Source organism: Saccostrea cucullata, unplaced genomic scaffold (assembly GCF_032062105.1).
Source record: "Saccostrea cucullata isolate Sc308-1 unplaced genomic scaffold, CSIRO_AGI_Scuc_v1 ctg88, whole genome shotgun sequence".
NCBI classification, from domain to species: Eukaryota; Metazoa; Mollusca; class Bivalvia; order Ostreida; family Ostreidae; genus Saccostrea; species Saccostrea cuccullata.
The window spans coordinates 372,501-390,339 of NW_026930139.1; the positions used below are offsets into that span (position 1 = coordinate 372,501).

General features: G+C 34.5%; 3 protein-coding genes across 5 annotated transcripts in view; 1 reads left to right on the forward strand and 2 right to left on the reverse strand.

Annotated features, from left to right (window-relative positions):
- LOC134283032 (uncharacterized) overlaps positions 1-3,213 on the reverse strand; it is a 5,096-nt gene extending 1,883 nt beyond the window's left edge. Inside the window, exon 1 of the mRNA XM_062765468.1 lies at positions 1,600-3,213. Coding sequence (XP_062621452.1) covers positions 1,616-3,133 — 1,518 coding nt within the window. The 5' untranslated portion in view covers positions 3,134-3,213 and the 3' untranslated portion in view covers positions 1,600-1,615. The remainder of the gene's footprint in view (positions 1-1,599) is intronic.
- LOC134283031 (thioredoxin reductase 2, mitochondrial-like) overlaps positions 1-16,833 on the reverse strand; it is a 34,548-nt gene extending 17,715 nt beyond the window's left edge. The window contains exons 1-14 of one of the 3 annotated variants that reach the window (XM_062765467.1): positions 16,814-16,833; positions 14,140-14,211; positions 13,963-14,019; positions 13,611-13,755; positions 11,362-11,436; positions 8,562-8,640; positions 8,178-8,240; positions 7,738-7,808; positions 7,603-7,622; positions 7,311-7,402; positions 6,969-7,143; positions 6,734-6,879; positions 4,096-4,191; positions 3,901-3,993 (exon numbers count right to left, since the gene is read on the reverse strand). In XM_062765467.1, coding sequence (XP_062621451.1) covers positions 3,901-3,993; positions 4,096-4,191; positions 6,734-6,879; positions 6,969-7,143; positions 7,311-7,402; positions 7,603-7,622; positions 7,738-7,808; positions 8,178-8,240; positions 8,562-8,640; positions 11,362-11,436; positions 13,611-13,696 — 996 coding nt within the window. In that variant the 5' untranslated portion in view covers positions 13,697-13,755; positions 13,963-14,019; positions 14,140-14,211; positions 16,814-16,833. Of the gene's footprint in view, positions 1-3,900; positions 3,994-4,095; positions 4,192-6,733; positions 6,880-6,968; positions 7,144-7,310; positions 7,403-7,602; positions 7,623-7,737; positions 7,809-8,177; positions 8,241-8,561; positions 8,641-11,361; positions 11,437-13,610; positions 13,756-13,962; positions 14,020-14,139; positions 14,212-14,797; positions 14,907-15,791; positions 15,875-16,813 lie in introns of those variants that run through there. The other 2 variants (XM_062765466.1, XM_062765464.1) reach the window with 2 other exon arrangements.
- Positions 16,125-17,839, forward strand: LOC134283033 (serine-enriched protein-like). Its single transcript, XM_062765469.1, has 5 exons — positions 16,125-16,210; positions 16,379-16,562; positions 16,769-17,019; positions 17,177-17,334; positions 17,550-17,839. Exons 1-5 carry the CDS (start codon positions 16,192-16,194, stop codon positions 17,643-17,645), a joined length of 708 nt encoding a protein of 235 aa, XP_062621453.1. The 5' UTR covers positions 16,125-16,191; the 3' UTR covers positions 17,646-17,839.

A 17,839-nucleotide genomic window follows, 5' to 3' on the forward strand; every position in this document is an offset into this window, starting at 1 on the left:
AGGAAACCAAGTGCAAAAGATCTGCGTTTGACGATTGTGAATAGATGCAAACATGTCTATCAGAGGTTGACCCCATAATAGAAAAATTCTCTGAACAATTTGTCTGTTCAACATCCATTCTGTTTGTCTGATCTTGACCCTGCTCAAATGGTCTGCCAGAATATTTGATTTTCCTGCTATGTGAGCAGCTTTCAACTTGATATTGTGACCTATTGCCCAGTTCCACAAATCCCATGTCTGATAACAAAGACGTGGAGATTTGGTTCCTCCCTGTTTGTTGATGTATTGAACCACTGTCGTATTGTCGCATCTGATCAAAACTGTTCTGTTTTGTACTTGTTTTTGAAAATGTTTCAGAGTTAAAAACACTGCTTCCATCTCTAGACAATTGATATGAAGACCTTTGTGACAACTGTCCCAATGTCCTTGAACTATTTGATTGTTTAGGTGACCCCCCCACCCTGTCAAGGATGCATCTGTGGTTATGGTCACCCCAATTTCTTCCAGTTGCAAAGATCTGCCCCTGGAAATGTTCACTGAATATAACCACCATTGTAGGTGTTGTATTAGATGTGGTGTAATAGGGACTATTTTCTCCAAATCTAGAGAGCTTGGTTTCCAAAAACTTAGTAGATGTAACTGAGCAGGTCTCATGTAAAGACGAGCATTTGGAATAAGATCTATGCATGAGGCTACTATTCCCAACCATTGTAGAAAATCTTTGGCTGTTTTCTGACCCTGCATTAACATTTTGGTTGATTGTACCAATTTTATCAATCTGTCTTGAGATGGAAGTACTATTTTTTGTCTGAATAAAAACAAAGCTCCCAGGTATACAATTTCCTGAGTGGGTTCTAGACAAGACTTCTCTTTGTTTATTATGAAACCTAGTGAAACCAATAGATTTAGGCACTTCTGTCGATCTTGATATAACATTTCTCTTGATTGGTTTACTATTAACCAATCGTCTAGGTAAACTACTAGACGAATATTGTGTGTTCTCAAATATGCTGCTACTACAGACACCATTTTGGTGAAAACTCGAGGTGCTGATGTTGGGCCGAAACACATTGTTTTCCATTGATAACACTGGTTTTCTACACAAAATCTTAGAAATTTTCGATGTTTTGAAAATATTGGAATGTGTAGATATGCATCTGTTAAATCGATTGAAATTGCCCAATCGTTTGGTTTCACTAGATTCAACACTTTGTTTAAAGTGTCCATTTTGAAATGTTGCTTCTTGAGATACTGGTTGAGGGGTCTCAAATTTATGATGGGTCTCATTTTGCCACCCTTTTTGGGGACAAGGAAAAATGTACTGTAAAAACCTGTTTGACTCTCCTGATTTGAGACAGGTTCTATTGCATTTTTTTCTAATAAATCTTCTACCTCTTTTAACAAACAATGTTTTTGTATTTGAGGGATTGTTGTTTTCTTTACCCCTAAAAACTGGGGTTTTTGAAGAAATTCTAGTTTGTAACCCTCGTTGATTATTGATAATACCCAACTGTCTTGAGTTACAAGATTCCAGTTTTCTACAAAAAGTTTGAGACGACCCCCAACTGGTATCTCGGGAAGCATTGCAATTTTGGTTACCTGTTCTAATCTCCAGTCATTTATTAGATTTCTTTGGGATCCGAAAGGAGCCAATTCTGTCTACTGTAGCAGATGTAGACGTATTTCTCGAATTGTCCTCTCTTGGTTTGTAGTCATAAGACCGTCTTGAGTAATTGGGTCTCTGAGTAGCTGTTCTGTAACTGTTATTCAACACAGTAGTAGTTCTGGGTTTTTTAAAATTTCCAGAGTTTTCAGCAGAATTTTCTGAAAATTTGCGTTTCTGATTTTTTTCATTCCATTCTGGAATTAAATCCTTAAGAGAATCTTTCTGCTCTTTCCTTTCTTTTAGTTTCTCTTCTAATTTCTTGCCAAAGACGCCATCTTCTGAAAGAGGCAGGCAAATAATTTTGCTATGAATATCCTTCAAGGTATATAATCCAGAGTCTTGTGCTGCAGTTTTCCTTCTTATAAGATGGTGAAAAGCCCCTGCTCTACCCATTTGATCTAGTGCCTTGGTAGACATGGAGAAAATGTCTTTAATTGCTTGAACTGTGTCCGCATCTTGACAAGTTATAGAATCTAACAACGTTCCTAAAGCTTGCTGCATGTAGCTTAATGAAATAATACCCATACGGGCAGCCATCTGTCCCTGATATGCCAAAGTTTCAATACTTTTGTACGGCTGGGAAATTAAATGTTTACTTTTCCCCCAACCTTTGGTTTTATTTCCGTGTTTTTTTCTTAACATTGGTTCTAAAATGTCATCTAGCCCTGGAACTTGTAGAAATGCTGCCGAGTTTGGATGAACAGGGAAACATTGTCTATATTCATCTCTATAAGCAGACAAGCGTTCAGGATCAGTAATTCTCCATGACTTTTTCAAGATCTCCTCTTGTGTTTTGTCTAAAACTAATCCAGTTTTTTCTTCCTCTGAAGACGAAACATTGCCAAAAATATCAGTTAGAGTTTTTGTATGCTCGTCACTTTTATTGATCAAGTTCTGAAATCTATTGTTGTTGTTGCTGTCCAACTTATGTTGATTGTTATCAAAATCATGGGCAGTAATAGATTCCTCTTGAACTGAGGATTCGTTATCACCCAATAGCTCACGTACTTCTCTGACACTTGGAGCTAATGATATCATATCGTCCATTTCAGGCACACTTAATGTCCCTTCAATTTGGACTTCACTTTCCAAAGGTATAATCGGATGCATTCCAGATGAATCGTCTACATTTGATACCATGGGCTCAGGTCTCCGCGTGGATAAACCACCGGTATCCTGATCCGCTAACGAATTATGAGACACGTTTGTCTCGTGTACATTATGAGAAGCTGTATTCTCTAAAACACTGCTGGACAAAGTTTGAATACTTTCTCTTAAAAAATTCATCATAGTGTCTAACCTTTCGTTGACTCTGTTTTCTAATTGTTCCATTTTCTCGTTAGCTTTGCTGGAGGATTTCCTACCGGACCGCGGTTTTTTTCCTTTGGCCTCCATTACTGACTGTAAATTCTGGAATTCCGAGCCCGAATTTAATTCGTCGTTCGAAATAAAACTGGCTTCTTCCATACTTAAACTAAGAGCATGAGAGAGTATCTATACCAATACCTTATACAAATACAAAGTATTTGTATCACTCCGTGGCTGAGAAATCTCTGCCAAAAAAGTATGAACGTTCTGTTGCACGCCGGAAGATGAACTGATTTGGGCAAGCACCTGAGATGTGATCTCGGTCTTATAAGTGTTTGAATCTTATTCTTTTAAACGCTTGCCCGCGAGTTATGAACGTTAATAAGGGGAAGATATCCTAATGTATATTTATGACTGGTAAGTATAACGAACGAAATAAAATCATTACTTCATCAGCAGCTGGAGTCTAAGTGTTAAAATACAATGGAAAGATAAAACAACCCATTTACTACTTGTGCAGTCATTTTGTTTTTTAGTTACATTGTACCCTCTATTTCAATACTTGCATCAGACTTTGTGCTGCCCTTATTCATTTTATCTGAATACAATTCTGATTCTCACATTCACTGTAAGATGGAAGCTTACAAAATCACACTACCCATATTGAGTGATGTAGCACCAAACTTAGGTGGAAAAAAAATCACTGGACTATTTGAGCAGATGTTATATCATGCTAATATTTTCCGTGACAAAAGATCCCAGACATTAATATCTCATTTGAATTAATAGTATCATCCAATTTTAAAGCTGTACATTTATCTATTTAACAATTTCCAGTATAGAAAATCAGGGCTTAAATCCACCCGTATCTCATAAACTGAATGATTCCTTTTACTATAAACAGTATTGAGATGTGAATTCCTCACCTCAATATTTTCCTCCCCATGTCGTGCTATGGCCTCTTCTTCAGAGATACCCACAACCCCATACTCCAGGGGGGTAAATACTGTGGTCGGCACCTACGGTAAAACACTGTATGATCAGTGTCTTCAGACAGTAATTTTTTTTACTTTATAACAAAGAATGGATTTAGAAAATATTACATATATAAAGATACTAACCAGATCATAGTTCATCTGTACTTGACTACCCCCAAACAGTCTCTCTGCTAATAGCTGCCCAGCCTTTATAGCTACTGGTGTCAGTTCTGGCCTTTTCTGGAATGGGGTAATTTTTTTTTTAAGTAATCAATTATAAAAATTTCAAATTATAGCGTTGTTTTGGATGCACATCAATCTGTTTCCTATTTTATCATAAGTATTTTTGTAATGTGTTATATTTTTTGGTATTTATGAAAGAGACAACCAATTTTAGAGGCCATTTATTCACAGAAACATCAGCTCAGAAAAAGCATGACTTAGTAAATGGCTTAAGTATATCTAATCATTTAAAGCACATTGAAAAACCTAATTCCAATCTAAACTACTGTGAAATCACTAATTTTCATCGGGGTTTAATTTTTGTTGTTTTCGAGGTATTGTGAGACCCACAAATTAATGACCACACAAAATGAAAACTTTATATGCATTACTTACTAAACACTCTCCAACCACGAAATCAAATCCCCACAAACCAATATTTTTTCCTCAAACCTCGAAAATATGACCCAAAGAAAATATGTGATTTTACAGTAACTTGTTGAAAAAATAATATCTGCCAAATATTGTAAACTCCAAATAATAATATACATCATAACAATATATTGGTATGAAAAAAATAACACCCCCACCACTTTTGTGTTTTGTTACTAGTAAGTATATTATAATTCACAACATATGTAAATATATTCATGTCATACATGTGAGAATTTTTTTTAACCAAATACTGAATAATGCAAACATCTTTTAGAATTTCATAACAAAAGAAGCCAAGGTCGATGCTCTATTTTGTATTAAGATAGCCTGTAGTTCATTGAACATTGAAAGAATCTCTTTTCCAGTCAGTTTGCATTTTTCTCATGATAGTGAAGCATCTTTCTGATTCTGTGTTAGAACAGACAGTAATTATGGCACTGCAGAGCAAATAATTTATAGATTAAATTTCAAGTTGACACACACATTGAGTTGCTTTGGTTATTTTTCTCTCCATCATATATTTCTACTGACCAAATTACATCATAATTGAAAACACATTCCACCTAAGGGAAAGTTTGATACCTGTTAGGTACAATACAATTTTTGCTTGATAATTTTACATGTTGTCATGCATCTAACAAAATTTCAAGTGTTGTGAGAGCAAGATTTACAGCAAAAATATAAATTTTTGGTAAACAATTTAAAATGTAGGGCAATATTTTCTTTTCCTGTGAATTTTTGTGTCCCACCCTGATCCAGTGAATGGGTTAAAGATATGTAACAGTAATGAATGCCGCATAAGCAGTACTTTCTCAACATGATTTTTGTGACACTGGTAAGACAATACTTTATACTGATACTCCAGCCAGCGATAGTTGTTGACTCTTTAAATTGAATTGAGATATATATCACACAAATGATACTTACATGTAATATATCACGACTTTCACTGATGTACGTGTAATTTATCACATGACTTGTTCTGACTTACATGAAATAAATATCATGGCTTGCACTGACTTAAATGTGTAATATATCAAATGACTTGCACTGACTAACCTGTATTATATCTCATGACTCGTTCTTACTTACATGAAATATATATCACCTGTCTTGCACGGACTTACAAATAAAATAGCACATGACTTGCTCTGACTTAAATATGTACATTTTTTGTAATATATCACATGACTTGCACTGACTTACATGTTATATATATATCACATGACTTGCACTGACTTACATGTAATATATCACATGACTTGTACTGACTTACATGTAATATATCACCTGATTTGTACTGACTTACATGTAATACTGTAAACCAACTTTTATTCGCGACGACTTTATTTTGTGATATACCGGGAGTAAACTAGTTTGCAACGATTAATATTCGTGATCAAGCCTTTTTTGGATCTGTTGTTAATTGACAGAGAGATGTTAAGGACCAGTTCGCAGCGAGAAAATTCGCGATGGCGAGGCTCTCGCGAACCTCACGAAAATTTCTCGCACGCAAATAAAAGTTGGTTTGCAGTATATCACATGATTTGTACTGACTTACATGTAATTATCACCTGATTTGTACTGACTTACATGTAATATATCACCTGATTTGTGCTGACTTGCATGTAATATGTCACATGACTTGCACTGACTTACATGTAATATATTACATGACTTGCACCGACATACATAATATATCACATGACTTGCACTGCTGACTTACATGTAATATATCACCTGATTTGTGCTGACTTGCATGTAATATGTCACATGACTTGCACTGACTTACATGTAATATATCACCTGATTTGTGCTGACTTGCATGTAATATGTCACATGACTTGCACTGACTTACATGTAATATATCACCTGATTTGTGCTGACTTGCATGTAATATGTCACATGACTTGCACTGACTTACATGTAATATATTACATGACTTGCACCAACATACAAATAATATATCACATGACTTGCACTGCTGACTTACATGTAATATATCACCTGATTTGTGCTGACTTGCATGTAATATGTCACATGACTTGCACTGACTTACATGTAATATATCACATGACTTGCACCGACATACAAATAATATATCACATGACTTGCACTGACTTACATGTAATATATCACCTATAGCATAAATATTTGGAACACTGCTCCTCTCATGGTCCCCGCCATGGTCCCCAATAACTTTCTGTGTTGTTTGGTCAATCTCTACTCCTATTCCTTCTAAATTAAGATTTCTCACCACAGCATGTCGTCCTGCAAAAACTTTTCATTAATATGTGTTCAAAATTGAACAAATACATGTATATATCAGATAGTTTTTGTAAGGGAGCTGAGGCACACACCTGTGGCAAACATGACTGTATCAAAGACTTCCTCTTTGGTCTGTTTGTCTGTTAGATTTTCATATTTCACAACCAGTTGACCTCCAGTCGTCTTCTCTATGCTGACCGGAACACAGGTCTTCAGGAACTTTGTGCCATTTGATTCCATGTAATCGGTGACCAGACTGGCCATTTGCTGCAAAAAGACCAATAATCAACAAGGGTTTAAAATTAAAAAATAACAAGAACTATGTACAAACTAAATTAAATGTATCTGTATGCAAATCATTTTGGGTATGTTTGATATAGAGAAGAACAGAAAAAGAAACTAAGAAAGATAACTGGTATAGGTGGACAATTTACCTGATCAAACTGCCTTAGAGGTATGGATCGGACCATTACTGTGGTGTCTAACCCTAAACCACGTAGAAAACCACCACACTCTAAAGCTATATCTGACTTGGTTAAGTGGTTTTACAATTATATCCAAGATCTCAGTTTTTATGCAATTGTACAACATGGTATATTCAAAATTTATCAAGAAAAGCCAAAAGATGCTAAAAAATATTTTTTTTAAAATAAAAGTTAACAAATGCACAGATCTCTGTTAAATGAAATTCAAAAGTTTCTTGCTTGTTTATTTATTTAAGGATACAGCTAGCACCTATAACCAATCTGAAAGTATACAGATAAAAAGAGAAGAATTACAAGAAAAGATGAGAGCAGAATATGAACGACAATCTTTAAAACTGAGAACCTGCTTAGGTATTTTTGTTCATAATTTCCTTACGTTTTTCCTGGTGATTTCTTCAACCAAAAAAGGTCATCACTAGAAATGGAATACTCCAAAGCACCGGGTATCTAAAAATTAATAGAAATAAAATTTATATATAAAAATATTAGATTCCTTGCAGTAGAAATCACCTTGACCAACCCGAGATAGGAAGTAAGGTTTGACTCCAGTTGAGCAGATAGATCCTGACCCACCTGAGATGGGAGATAAAGTCTGGCTTCTTCTGAACTGACAGTGAGATGGAATATATTATAGTTTGATGCCTACTGTGCAGACCCTGATTTACCTGAGATGGAGTATAAGGTCTCACTCCTACATAAATGAGGCAACCGTAACCCATCTCGGACAGAATGTAAGGTTTAACTCTACTGACTTAAGCCTTGCCCACCCGAGATGAAATATAAGGTGAGACTCCTACTGAACTGACTCTAACTCACATGAGATGGAATATATGGTCTGCCTCCTACGGCTATCACAGTGTTCTTGGTTTTCAAAAGTTTCTAAAATTAAATCATTTATTTATTATTATAAAATAAATAGATAAAGATTTTATCCTTTTATACTTTCGTAATTACAAGTCATGTAGATTCTAAACAATTTTAAAAAAAAATGCAATAGATAACTTTACATTTCAGTGAGATTTTTTAAATATATTGATACATACAACTTGTTCTCTATATTCTCACAATGCATTAAGATTTCTACATTTTTAAAGAGTCATACAATCATCAATATATTTTTTATTAACTTATTATATCTGATTAACTGTCCTATATTCTTGTGTTTTTTCTCCCTATAACAGAGCTGAATGTTATAACTACCTGCTTCCCCTTGTTGTCTGTAACTTTAACTGTCTGTCTGTCTACAAAACTCCCCAAACCATTGATGTACTCTACACCTCTATAATTAAATATAATGAATAACAAATTAACATTTTGTGTGTACTCTTTTTTAAAGTTATGATAGAAATTCTAGTAATGTATCCAATACTCTTTTCCAGTGGAATCACAATTTCAGTTTAAACCTCAGATATAAATTTACAGGTTTTGGGCTGCCATTTAAAATTCTCTTAATTAATTCAACTCATGAAGATTCAACTTATGAACAATTTCTAAAACGAGGCAAATTATTTACAAACAAGTTGATGAAACAGGAATATCAGCAGTCTCATTTAAAGTCATCATTTCATAAGTTCTTTGGTTGATACAATGACCTTGTCAGCAAATAAATTTATCATTGAGTCAATTTTTCCTACTAAATGTTAGTTCGTTATTTATACACTGAACTGACGATGAACAAGGAACACACGGCGGGTGTGACCGGTCAGCAGGGGATGCTCACTCCTCCATGGCACCTGATCCCACCTCTGATGTTTTAAAGGGTCCATGTTTGCTCTGCTCCTATTTTGTATTGTTCTATGGACTTCGATATTGAATACTGTTCGTTATCTCCATATCCTTCATTTGAAGATACCTGTAGTATTGTCTTAATGCTGCAAGCTCTATGTAATGTTGTGTTCTTGTATGGAAATATCTATTTGCTGTAATCTCTATAAGCTGTATTGTGCAGTTGTAATCTCTGTATGCTGTATTGTTTATTCTATATGCTGTGTAGTGTTTATTAGCTCACCTGAGCCGAAGGCTCAAGTGAGCTTTTCTGATCACATTTTGTCAGGCGTCCGTCTGCCTGTCTGTCCATCTGTCTGTAAACTTTTCACATTTTCGACTTCTTCTCAAGAACCGCTGGGCTAATTTCAACCAAACTTGCCACAAAGTATCCTTGGGTGAAGGGGACTCAAGTTTGTTCAAATGAAGGGCCACTTATTCAAGGGGAGATAATTGGGAATTAATGAAAATTTAGTGGTATATTTTAAAAATCTTCTTCTCAAGAACCACTGTGCCAGGAAAGATGAAACTTATGGGGAAACATCCTCAGGTAGTGTAGATTCAAGTTTGTTCAAATCATGACCCCCGGGGGTAGGGCGGGGCCAAAATGGCCGACCAAAGTTTTACATAGAAATATATAGGAAAATTCTTTAAAAATCTTCTTCTCAAGAATGACAAAGCCATAATTCATCATATTTATATGGGAGCATGCTCATGTAGTGTAGATTCAAGTTTGTTCAAATCATGACCCCCGGGGGTAGGGTGGGGCCAAAATGGCCGACCAAAGTTTTACATAGAAATATATAGGAAAATTCTTTAAAAATCTTCTTCTCAAGAATGACAAAGCCATAATTGATCATATTTATATGGAAGCATGCTCAGGTAGTGTAGATTCAAGTTTGTTCAAATCATGACCCCTGGGGGTAGGGCGGGGCCAAAATGGCCGACCAAAGTTTTACATAGAAATATATAGGAAAATTCTTTAAAAATCTTCTTCTCAAGAATGACAAAGCCATAATTCATCATACTTATATAGAAGCATGCTCAGGTAGTGTAGATTCAAGTTTGTTCAAATCATGTCCACCGGGGGTAGGGCGGGGCCAAAATGGCCGACCAATGTTTTACATAGAAATATATAGAAAAATTCTTTAAAAATCTTTTTCTCAAGAATGACAAAGCCATTATTCATCATTTTTATATGGAAGCATGCTCAGGTAGTGTACATTCAAGTTTGTCCAAATCATGTTGCCAAAATGGCCGACCGAAGTTTTACATAGAAATATATAGGAAAATTCTTTAAAAATCTTCTTCTCAAGAATGACAAAGCCATAATTGATCATATTTATATGGAAGCATGCTCAGGTAGTGTAGATTCAAGTTTGTTCAAATCATGACCCCTGGGGGTAGGGCGGGGCCAAAATGGCCGACTAAAGTTTTACATAGTAATATATAGGAAAATTCTTTAAAAATCTTCTTCTCAAGAATGACAAAGCCATTATTCATCATATTTATATGGAAGCATGTTCAGGTAGTGTAGATTCAATTTTGTTCAAATCATGACCCCCGGGGGTAGGGCGGGGCCAAAATGGCCGACCAAAGTTTTACATAGAAATATATAGGAAAATTCTTTAAAAATCTTCTTCTCAATCATTTTCTAAAAAGTAGCAAATCCATGATTGGTCCTGGGACTACTTTTGGATTTAAACTTTACAATAAAAAGCCATTTTATACTAGTCCTACCCTTGGTGCTCAGGTGAGCGATGTGGCCCATGGGCCTCTTGTTGTTATAGTCTTTATATGCAGAAATATATTTATATTGTAGACCATAGTCACTTTATGCTGTAGTCTCTATGTATGATAAGATCTCTCTATGGTGTAAAATCTATATACTGTAGTTCCCACATATTGTAGTCTCTATATGCTGCAGTCCCTATATGATTTACAGTGTAGTCCCTATATTGTAAACCAACTTTCATTCGCTATGACTTTATTTCGCGATTTACCAGGGGTAAACTTCTTCGTCACGATTAATTTTCGCAATTAAGCATTTTTTATCTGTGGTGAATAGACACAGAGAGTTTAAGTACTGGTTCACGGCATGAAATATTCGCGAATACCAGGCTCTCGCGAACTTCAAGAAAAGTTCTCACATGCGAATAAAAGTTGGTTTACAGTATCTTGTAGTCTTTATAGGTTGTAGTCTCTTTATATTGACCTGAGTGTTACAGAGGCTTACTTGTCCCTGAGCTGTACCCTGTGGCCCCAGTTTAAGGATTTCACGTGATTCTGAACAGCAGTTGACAGCGTTTCCCTGAAATTGAAAAAAAATTTTTTTTAGTATATAATGAATGAAAAAAAAGACATCTTTCTATATTTTATGATGTACCCGTATACCTTCCTCTTCATTATTGTAATTCTAATACAGTGCATGTTTCTCCATATTGCAATTCTTTAACCTCAATCTCTTTGCTTCGCTTTGCTTTGTTGCACATAAAAAAACAACTACCATTGATTAAAGGTCATAAACAGTTCATTACACTAGGATTTTACTTATTAAACATAAAGACGTTGTTTAACAGAAAAATGAAGGCCTAAACTTGTCCACTTGATAAATTTGTTACTCGTTTATCGTTCTTGATTTTGTGTTTGTATGACGTCACAAAGACCCATTGATGTTAACAACGCATTAGATCTAGTGTAATTTTACTGTATTTTATTGAGTTAATTTTAGACTTTTTTGTGGATATAAATGTGATTAAGTTTTTCGATGAGCTACCTGATTCTAAGGAACATTTCACTTTATTTGAACTTATCGTTAATTTAGGCACAGCAACTGAAAACGAGAGCTTTTCATAGTAAGATGATCCTGATGAAAACCCCGTTGAAATCAAGATTTTTCACCCCAACCAAGATTACTTATTTTAAATTAATACCTCATAAACAACAATCTTCTTGTTTGATTTTTTATAGGTATATGATACATGATGTAACCCCCCCTTTTTTTTCCTAAATAAACACAGGGATATTGAACTTCATGATAAACGTGGATCTATAAATTATTTTAAAAAGTCGGCGTATTTGAATGCACGCTTCTGCATTCTGAAACACGAGAACTAATGAAAATGATATACAGAAATAGGTTGATGACGACATTATCATAATTTTGCTGTCACAAGAAAAGTGATTTTAAAAACTTACCAGCATTACGAGTATGCACGTTAATATACATGTACTGTAATGTTACTAGTACGGTGCAGTTCTATACTTCTATAACAGTTTCATTGAGTAACTACAGTTTGAAAATACTCATACAGTGGGTGCATAGGATGATCCGTTAAAAAGAAACCCATGCCCCAATGCCCATTGTTTGCGAGACTGAACCTAACAATTTTAAAAATTAATATTTTTACAGTTAAACATTCTTTTTTAAAAGCAGAATATGATATTTGTTAAAATAAACTTATGCAAATTTAAAAAATTTGATCTGCCAATACACACAGAAACGTACGAGCGTAGGATAACATAGATTTGCGTGTAAAGTCCGAGGCTGACTTTTTAAGATTATTACATATTCAAAAAGGCACAGTGTTATGTGTAAATGTACCGACTTTGGTAAAAAAAAAAAGAGTCAATGAGATAGCCTGGAAAACCAAAGTAACTGAGAGAGGAGAAGACCAGGAAGCGATAGAATCATTTCATTTTCCATAAATAAATGAAATCATTTATCCGCATGCAGGTTTAGTTTCACTTTCACATACCGCTGTCAATAGATCGAATCCAGCTTTACTTATGCGCGTGCTACCGATCGAGAAACTGTATATGTACCGGTATTTGCTCATAATCTGATCATGCTTATAAAAAAATTTAATTGGAAAATTAACAAATCATATTTTTGTGTTAGAAATTTATTCAATTGTAATTGCTATTTGACAGCATCTATATTTATATATAACTCGAGTACAGAAGTTCTGCTCTCTTTGGACATCGTCTCTCTCTATTTATATTGATATGTAGAAGGATGACAATAAATAACACGGATAAAACATGCTAAAATCTTGCAAACATACAACAGGTTGTTAACAGACAAACACTATCTGGTTTGAAAATCATATATTTATACAAAGTTTTAGTCAAGACAATGATATTTCTTAAAAATTACGCTGCATAAGACATGATCGGCTAAATAAATACTAGTACAGAATGTAGCGAGTGGGTCTTACTGACGTCATAAGCAAAGGGAGATAAGCCGTGCTAGCTGAAGCTCATCTTCGCAGTCAAGTATCTTTGATCAACTCTGCTGCCTCCAACTTGCGTAAAAAATCCAAAATGTTATTTCAGGCTGATTAATGTTGCTCAGATATACTTGTTTCCATATACAACCTAAAATGCTCAGGACATTGTTTCGTATGACCTTTAACTTTGGAGAAATATGTGTTTAGCTGATAGTATTCTCTGTTAAACATGTTTTGCTTCGATTTGACTTACCAGTCATTCTGGATTAGGTCTGGAACACTCCAACCATAGGCCTTAGAATCTTTAATGGCCTCCCCCAGGAGAGCTGCATGGTGCATCAACTTCTTAGGGATACACCCCACATTGACACAAGTACCTCCTAACCCCCATGTTGTCCCTAGTAATGGTACACAGTACAGGTAGTAATTATATTCTATATATTAACAGTTTCAAAATTTAACAACACTAAACTATTTATTAGCGCAAAAATAACCCATGTTGATTACTTATTACAACCCTGTAATGTATGATGATCAATCCAATATCATTTAAGAACACTATCATTAATATAGAACTAGTACTAGTACGCTAGAGATTATTTTACCTTGAGTAGAAGGGGTCACAAAATCCAAGACGGCCACCTTCTTTTGAAGCTGGGAGGCTAAACAAATAGCAAGTGTAGTCAAATAATACAATGCAAATACAGCAAACATGTTTATATGAATCTACATGTATTGTCTTTTTTATATAAAGATAAATTTGGCTACAAATAAAATCCTACCTGCTTTGGCACAAGCTAGCCCTCCTGACCCCCCACCAATAACAACAAGATCATACTCTTCTGTTGAAGAACCTGTCCAATTTAGGAGGAAATTCAGAATTTATCTGTCATGAATGATGTTACTTAACATTTTTATACAAGTCATATAATTGCATTTAATAGGTTTATATATCTAAGTTTAATAAAAATTAATCTCATCAGATCCAAAGGATATTATCCTGAAAAGACAACATATGGAAAAAAAAGTGTTGGACAAGATATTAAACTTGATTAGTACAACACTCATCCAAGTACAAGCATCAGTGTAATGAACAGATCAAATTTTCTCCCTTCCATTACAGGACCAATTCAAAAATATTGAGCAAATGTATGTATCTATTGAGCAACTTAAAACATTGCATAAGTGTCAATTCAGCTACAAAAATATCAATTTACTGAAACATAACTGCAGATTTAATTTAGAGGTTTATTGGCCACACCTACGTTTAATTTCTGATTCCTCATATCGTATAATTAACATATATTTTAATCACGGGAAGTACCAAAAAAAAAAGGTTTTGATGACAGGTGTGTAAAGAGGAAAAATGTCGACTTTCTGCTGTTCGGTTCTTAAGGTCTTAACTTAAAAAACTATTCACTTTCCAGAACATTTTCTTACTTTGGAGAAATCTCACTTGACTGTATTGGTTTAGAAGCCGTTTTAAAATGAACGTTCTTGGGTGTTTATTTACAATCATGTTTTCATGGGCGCAGACATTTTTTTTCTCTGTAAGTCGAACCCGATGGGAAATGAAAATATATATATGCCATTTTATCCTTAATTCTAAATCCTTGAAAGTATACTTTGTATAGCGTTCTTAATCTTTTTAAAGTTCTTATTTTTTACGATAAAATAAAAAGAATTGATAATACTGAAAGATAAAGGTCATTTTTAAAAAAGAAATATATTTTCATGCAATGTTTCAAAATATTTGGAGAAAAAATGTGCGTATAAAAAAGAACATGCAGTTATTATTCGGAAACTCAGTGGCGGAAAGAACTAAAATTGTCAAAGTTAACGTAAATCACATTTTCGTCTAGAAAATGTAAATACTACTTGGTTCTCTCAAAATCTCTTGGACCCCACCAGGGCGTTGCCCTGGACCCACTAGGGGCCTCAAGGCGGCCCCCAGACCCCTTGCCTACTGTTGGCGCCCCCTCTAACTTCAATTCCTGGATCCCCGCCTGAAACTACTACTCTCAAATAACTAATAACACATACTAAAGGTAATGAATAAAGTCTGGATATATTATAATAATTAGAGTCAATTTACTTAAAATGCACTGTGCATGACACGTGCCTAATTAATTATCGGAAAAACATAATTATGAGAGATAAAGTATTACTATAGGTGACTATTATAGTGCATGTATATAAGCACCTATGCTTTTATCTTCACAATCAAAGAAAAATATTTTATTCCATAGAAGGAGAAAATAATTGGAAAAAAGAGAGACCATGGAGCTCGATCTTATCAGACAAGACGGTAATTTTTGATTTTTTTTTTCAAATTAATAATATAAAATGCTTCCAATAACATTTAAAAAATACATTTTCATGGCATATAAGGACTTTTTAACATTATTTGTCATGTTTTTGAAGTGCCACTTACCCTAATCAGATTACAGTTAGCATGGTTAGTGGCATCTGATAAAAATCTAGGTTGTAGGCCTCGCTAGCTGTCGACGTAGTCTGTCATTAACATAATCACACAACTTGTTTGTTTACATGTTTCATTGTTCTCATGGAATGTGACAAGTCCCTAAAATGAAAATATTATTTTTGTGGCCTAAAAATGAAAACATTGATGTAAAAGTACGACAATCTGACTAGATTTCTCTTTATATTCGCTCTTGTAAATTTGTACAGTTGAAAATACTGATCATAATATTGATTTCATTCATGAGGAATCAATCCGACCAGAAATACATTTCATATACATGTACATGTATTTCGATCTTACTGGAATAGAGATACATGTATAATAAGCATATAAGGATACTAACTGGAAAATGGGTTACACTGATGAAGGTACATGTTTTGAACATTTTATTATCGAAGCCAGTCTTGAAGCTTATGAAAAATTATTTTAGTTTTCGTTAATTTTCAGTTCAGTTATAGTATTGAATTTGAATTACAATTTTAATTTGTTTAACTCAGTTTCTTGTTATTATATTTTTATTTAAAAATTTATTATAGGAGATTTTTGGGCCCAAGACAAAGATTGTAATCCATTTATCATGGTGCTGAAGAACCGGTACGAACTCTGCGAAGATCTCAAATACGTCATCTCCGTACCAGATCTCTGTGATGTCATGTTTTTGGTTGGACCGGAAAAGATCCCCGTATATGGCATTCGAGCTATTTTGGCTACCCGCAGCAGGTATATTATAATATTTAACATATCATATTTAAAATAATAAGATTCAATGTAGCCTGTGTACGACGATTATATAATTTTTACTTTTCTCTTGTGTTTGGAATTGCATGTATTGCTTACCATACAAGCTTGTACGCATAGCAGGTACATAAAAAAATATTTTACATTTCTGTTCAGAAATAATTATATTCCTTCTTTTTTATGTAAAGACTGATGTACCAGATGATTTTGAAAAGTCGTAACCAAACAAATACCGCAGTAAAGGAAACTTCAACACTTAAAAGAGGGATCCAATCAGTGAAAAAAGCGCTGGCCAGGAAGAAATGCACACCTCAAAAGGAGAAATCCGCCCCACAAAGCGTCACAATTGAGATAAAGGATTTCGACATCAGCGTCTTTGAGCGTCTTATGCGTTACATCCATTGTGGAGTTGTTTCCGTGGATGCCAGAACTGTAATTGGTAAGATACAATGTATTATATTAAAATTGCTGATCCTAATGTATCTTAGATACTGACTTTTAAATTAAAAATGAAATTCAATTTCTTATGATTATTTTGCAATAAAAAATCTTCTGTATTATTTATAAATATGATTTTTATTAAACTTGTGTTTCAGGAATGATCAATGCTGCGAAAATGTTTGAGTTTCCGGACCTCCACACGGCCTGTTGGGAGTTTGCAATGGAATGTTTGCGGGCCGATACCTTACCACTGCTACTAGAAGGAGCGACTCAGTATAGCCAATATAAGGAAACACGAAAACTAATGCAAAAGGTAGGGAAAAATAAGGAAGGCACAAACAGACTCGTCGATAATCATAGAAAAATTAACGAAATATTAATGCAGTATTTTAAAAATAGACATTGTGAAATAGCGCTTTAATTTTTTTTTCAAACAGGGGATTGTAAGGTAAACTCGATATTTAAAAAAAGTTTTCTCCTTTTTCCTTCTGTAAAACTTGTTAATCAGATTTGATTTTTTTGTAACAGGTGCTCTCCTACCTTGGGGAATCTCCTGACGTCATCCAGTGCTGCCCGGAAATACAAAAATTGATCCCACTGCGTTCCGATGAGTATATGTGTTGAAATAAAGAGGACCAAGAACAACCAAAGGAAAAACAATTCAGTGCTGTTACAGTAGAGAGACATGCAACAATCAACAAAAGTTCGAAAGTTGTCAAGGCAATTAACGATGCTGTTGAACATTGAAACAAAGTGAGGAAAATACCCCGATACTCTCATCAATATTGACTCACATGTTATTGTGTTGTCACCAAAAA